At 35.9% G+C, this 5,844-nt stretch overlaps 1 protein-coding gene across 1 annotated transcript; it reads left to right on the top strand.

The window, feature by feature from the left end:
- Positions 1–1,452: 1,452 nt before the first annotated feature.
- Positions 1,453–5,270, top strand: LOC105117843 (G-type lectin S-receptor-like serine/threonine-protein kinase At4g27290). Its single transcript, XM_011015621.1, has 7 exons — positions 1,453–2,757; positions 2,949–3,089; positions 3,333–3,490; positions 3,725–3,935; positions 4,206–4,443; positions 4,524–4,674; positions 4,822–5,270. The coding sequence occupies exons 1-7, from the start codon at positions 1,491–1,493 to the stop codon at positions 5,125–5,127; spliced, it is 2,472 nt and encodes an 823-aa protein (XP_011013923.1). The 5' UTR covers positions 1,453–1,490; the 3' UTR covers positions 5,128–5,270.
- The last annotated feature ends 574 nt before the right edge of the window (positions 5,271–5,844 follow it).

Genomic DNA, 5,844 nt, shown 5'->3' with positions numbered 1-5,844 from the left:
ATACTAAACCAAAAACTTTTTAAAATTATCTTGGAGAAGTTACTCTTCAATTGGAGTTGAATGCTCTAAAAACAGTTGTTCTTGAGATGGAATGATCAACTATCTAGATAATTTATAGGTGTTTGAGAGTGTTTTTTATTTTAAAATATGTTAAAATAATAATATTTTATTATTAAAAATTATTTTTAATATTAATATATTAATATGAAAATACTAAAAATATATTAATTTAAAATAAAAATAAAAAATTAAAATTATATTAATTGGAGTATTTTTATCTTTCTAAATGCTCTGGTGATTATTATTATATTGATTGGAGATATAATTTTTTTATAATTTTTTAAGTATAATAAAATAATTAATTTATCTTAAAAGCAAAAAAATTTAAATTAATATTCAAGCCTTTTATCATTTTAATTTTTAAACATAGTAAAATAATTAATTATCTTTATTGTTTTTTTAAAAAAAACTTAAGTCTACACATTTTTTTTCTTTTCAATTTAATCGAGAACAATTTGCGGAGGACACGGCATGAATAGAAAAATGTCAGTAGCAAGAAAAATCCTACAAAGAGTTTAAGAAAATATGATCGCAACCCAGTACTCGTTAGCGTCAAAGTAAATGATTGATTGATTGAGCTGAGCTTAAATCTTGATGCAGCGTCATACGCTTCTTGGTGCTCAAGGACCATCAACAATACATGACATCACCGGAGCTCCCCTGAGCTCTCTGAGTGTTGACTACCTGTCAATTATGTATGCTAATTTCACAAACCAAAAAAATTCCGACGGCGAGCTTTTACCGGTAGACTGACTGTGGTGTTAAATAGGCAATTTCTTAAGACGAATATTTTTCACATCTAGCAAGGCCAACCATTTTTGTAAAATAACAAAGCGAGCTACTTGAAACAATCATGAGAGTGCCAATGGATTATATTTCCGTGCTTCGTTTTTGCTTCACTTTGTTGCTGATTGTAAAGGTAGCCACACCTACTGACACCATGCACTCAACTCAGCCAGTTAGAAATGGAGATAGCATAGTTTCAGCTGGTGGGACCTATAAATTAGGATTTTGCAGCCCCGGTAAATCCAGAAACCGATACTCGGGGATATGTTATGGTACAATATCGGTCCTGACGCCAGTTTGGGTTGCCAACAGAGAAACTCCACTTAACGATTCATCAGGTGTTCCAAGATTGGGTATTTCAACGAACTCAAGCAATGGAAAAGAGATCTTAAGCTTATAGGATCGTAATTCAGAGTCCACTAACCTCAATTTTCAAAGAAAATGATTCCTTAAGCTTGATGTTTAAAGTCTTAAAGCAGTGTCAACCATTTTTGGAACACAAGGGTCACTCAAGAGCCAATAATTTCCAGAGTCTTGCGTTCTCTGTAGACTAATTGTGATGTTAAATAGGCAATTCCTTGAGACGAATATTTTCACATCTAGCAAGGCCAGCCATTTTGTAATATAACAAAGTGAGATCACCAATGGATTATATAACCATGCTTGTTTTCTGCTTCATTTCATGTCTGATTGTAAGAACAGCCACACGTACTGACACCATAAACACAGCTCAGTTCATTAGAGATGGAGACACTATAGTTTCAGCTGGTGGGACCTATGAATTAGGATTTTTCACCCCCGAGAAATCCAGAAACCGATACTTGGGGATATGGTATGGCAAAATATCTGTCCAGACGGCAGTTTGGGTTGCCAACAGAGAAACTCCACTTAACGATTCATCAGGTGTTGTAAGGCTTACAAACCAAGGACTTCTTGTTCTTCTCAATCGTATTGGAAGCATCATTTGGTCTTCCAACACATCAACACCTGCTAGGAATCCAGTTGCGCAGCTTTTGGATACAGGAAACCTTGTTGTGAAAGAGGAGGGTGATAATAACATGGAGAACTCCTTGTGGCAGAGTTTTGATTATCCAGGCAACACACTAATACCGGGCATGAAGGTAGGACGGAATATAATAACTGGCATGGAGTGGCACTTGACATCATGGAAGTCACAAGATGATCCTTCCAGAGGTAATGTTACAGGCGCCCTTATTCCTGGTGGATATCCGGAGTATGCAGCGTTGGAAGATTCAAAGGTGAAGTATCGAGCTGGGCCATGGAATGGCCTGGGGTTCAGTGGCTTGCCTCGGTTAAAACCAAATCCAATATACACATTTGAATTTGTTTTTAATGATAAGGAGATATTTTACAGAGAAAATCTTGTTAATAACTCAACGCATTGGAGAGTCGTCTTAATTCAGAGTTATGATTTCATGCTCCTTCTGTGGATGGAGCAAACCCAAAGCTGGTTTCTTTACTCGACAGCAAATACAGATAATTGTGAGCGTTATAACCTCTGTGGCGCAAATGGTGTCTGTAGCATTGACCACTCTCCAGTTTGCGATTGCTTGAATGGATTTGTACCAAAAGTTCCAAGAGACTGGAAGAAGACAGATTGGTCAAGTGGTTGCGTTAGAAAGACTGCACTAAATTGTTCCAGAGATGGGTTTCGGAAGCTCAGAGGTTTGAAGATGCCGGAGACAAGAAAATCATGGTTCAACAGGAGTATGAACCTGGAGGAGTGCAAGAACACATGCTTGAAGAACTGCAGCTGTACTGCGTATGCCAACTTGGACATCAGGAGTGGAGGAAGTGGTTGCTTGCTTTGGTTCAATGATTTGATTGATATGAGAACATTCCCTCAAATTGAGCAAGACATTTTTATACGGATGGCTGCATCAGAACTAGGTATGCATTTATCCTCAGATTAGATAAGTCATTTTTTTTCTTATTAATATTATTAAAATTCGAAATATATTCAGATAGAAAACTAGATTCTGTACCATGAAGATTTTCTAGATCATGTATTTATCCTCAGATTAGAGAAGGCATTTGGCATTTCCTCTTTTTTACACCAGTTTTTCTGTACCATGTTATAGATAACGGTGACTCTGCAAAGGTTAATACCAAATCCAAAGTGAAGAAAAGGATCATAGTAAGCTCTGTGTTGTCCACCGGGATTCTGTTCATTGGCCTATGCTTGGTCTTGTATGTTTGGAAAAAGAAGCAGCAGAAAAACAGTACGTATTCACACCATCAAAATCTAAGTATTCCTATCGCACCAGTCCTGGATTATCAGATATCAAGATTGGTTTTTATAAATAAAAAAAATTAAATTTGATTTTCAGTAATATAAGGTATGACTGTAAGTTGTTCAAAGCCCAGTTTTGTTTGATGCTATAAAAATCATGAGTTTAGCGGCAAATAGAGATCCTTTGTCTTTCTTTCTATTTTTTCAACAAGCATAACAGTTATGCTGACAGGAAAAATGACAGGTAATTTGCAAAGAAGATCAAATAACAAGAACTTGAAGGAAGAACTAGAATTACCCTTCTTTAACATGGATGAGTTGGCTTGTGCAACAAATAACTTTTCTGTTTCCAATAAACTAGGACAAGGGGGTTTCGGACCTGTTTATAAGGTAATATCTATAAACAGCCGTGCAATATAGCTTCTGACTTTTCATGGTACAAACTCCAGGAACCAATGGAGTTCTGTGGTATTGAAATTGTTCCACTACAGAACCAACCTTTTTTTAGCATAAAAGGATGACTGATTGGAAAGAGTTCGTGAACAGATACAAGCTGCATGAAATTCTACAAGAATCCAGCAGACAACGCATGATTTGCTTATGATGCTGAGTAATTCTTTACAGGGAACATTAACAGATGGACGAGAAATAGCTGTCAAGAGGCTCTCTGAGAATTCAAGACAAGGACTTGATGAGTTCAAAAATGAAGTCAAACATATCGTGAAACTTCAGCACCGGAATCTAGTGAGGCTTCTTGGATGCTGCATTGAAAGACATGAAAATATGTTGGTCTACGAGCTTTTGCCTAACAAAAGCTTGGACTTCTATATTTTTGGTATGAATCTCACAAAACTTTTAAAAAAGTTATTCCAATTTTTCAAATTTAGCAATATTGAGCTTCCAAAATGGATTTGACGTCAATTGTTTAGCCATCTATTGAGCATCGTTCAAAGCCCCTGGGAAGGTGGCTTTGTAGGGGAAGAGTTCTCATGCTGACAAATTCTGCCATATATGCATATGTAATTGTAACTCAAAATTCATTGATCGTAACTTATCATCTCCATTTATGAATCTGATAAGAGATGTAATGGATTGACTTGGACAGATGAAACTCGAAGCTTGCAACTAGATTGGCCCAAGCGCTCCAACATCATCAACGGGATTGCTCGAGGACTCCTTTATCTTCACCAAGATTCGAGACTAAGAATAATCCACAGAGATCTGAAAACCAGCAATATTTTATTGGATTACGAAATGAATCCAAAAATCTCAGACTTTGGCCTGGCTAGAAGTTTTGGAGAAAATGAAACTGAAGCCAATACCAATAAAGTGGCTGGAACGTAGTAAGTGTCTTCATCTCCATCATACGTATTTTATCTTCATATTCTGCAAATGGAACTTAAAATTCTATGAATACATGCAGTGGTTACATATCTCCAGAGTACGCAAATTATGGGCTCTACTCGCTAAAATCAGACGTCTTCAGCTTTGGAGTATTGGTGCTAGAGATAGTGGGTGGCTGTAGGAGCAGAGGATTCCGTCATCCAGATCACCATCTCAACCTTATTGGGCATGTAGGACTCAAAGCTATGTTACTTATTATCTTTAATTTCAATAAATTCATGAGTACTTTTTTTCAGAAACCGGCCTGCACATGTTTAATGAGACCTGAACACTTTAAATCTTCAATGTGTTATTGACAGCATGGTTTTGTTTATCAGGCTTGGAGACTGTTCAAACAAGGCAGGCCTCTGGAACTGGCTACGGGATCAAAATTTGAAACACCCTATTTGTCTGAAGTGCTACGTTCAATTCACGTGGGGCTATTGTGTGTGCAAGAAAATCCAGAAGATAGACCAAACATGTCATATGTGGTTTTGATGTTGGGCAATGAAGATGAATTGCCTCAGCCTAAACAACCAGGATTTTTCACTGAAAGGGATCTTGTTGAAGCAAGCTCTTCATCAAGCCAGAGCAAACCACCTTCGGCAAACGTATGCTCACTTTCAGTGTTAGAGGCAAGATAGATTACTTGTATTTTTATTCTTATGAAAACTTGTGTGCTTGTTTTGCTTGGTCGTGATGTTTGTGATCGTGTGCTCATGAAAACTCTGTTGTATGTTTTCCATGGCAAGGTTAATTTCTCGGAAATTATTAATATTTTTAAGTGAAAAAAAAAAACAGTTGAGAAGTTAAAATTACTTTCATTGAAGCTTATAAAGGGAAGAGACTTAAGCAAAATGAGCTTTGGTGTCACGACCTGATTTCTGGATCTATAATTGGCACAAAAGCAGGGTTTCCTTCTAAGATTCCATACCTATACAAATTCAAACTTAAAGCTCAAATCATAACATCAATCAAATGAGGAGTTATTAATTCAAAAGTCAATTCAAAATATGTATTGGTTCATATCAAAAATTCAGATTCAACAATTAATCATGCTTTATCATAATAAAGATAATAATGAGCATATATATTATCAAGAAGCATGATCCAATTCATATTAACAAATTAAATATTTATAATATTTCTCATGTATATGAAAAATTGTCCACTCACCTGACTCAAAGGTAAATAGAAGTCAAAAGCAGACACCGAAGAAAATTCTACTAACGTCCTGTCAGTAGAATATCAGGATTATCTAAATATAAAGAAAACATATTCAAGAATAACTAAAAAGAACATATAACTTATTTAATACACTTATCTAAGAGTATATTCCATAGCCCTATATGCTTTTGAAC

The sequence above is a fragment of the Populus euphratica genome, unplaced genomic scaffold (genome assembly GCF_000495115.2).
Source record: "Populus euphratica unplaced genomic scaffold, PopEup_1.0 scaffold1544.1, whole genome shotgun sequence".
Classification (NCBI taxonomy): domain Eukaryota; kingdom Viridiplantae; phylum Streptophyta; class Magnoliopsida; order Malpighiales; family Salicaceae; genus Populus; species Populus euphratica.
The sequence above is the reverse complement of the archived record's forward strand: the minus strand, read 5'-3'. Positions and strand labels throughout refer to the sequence as shown.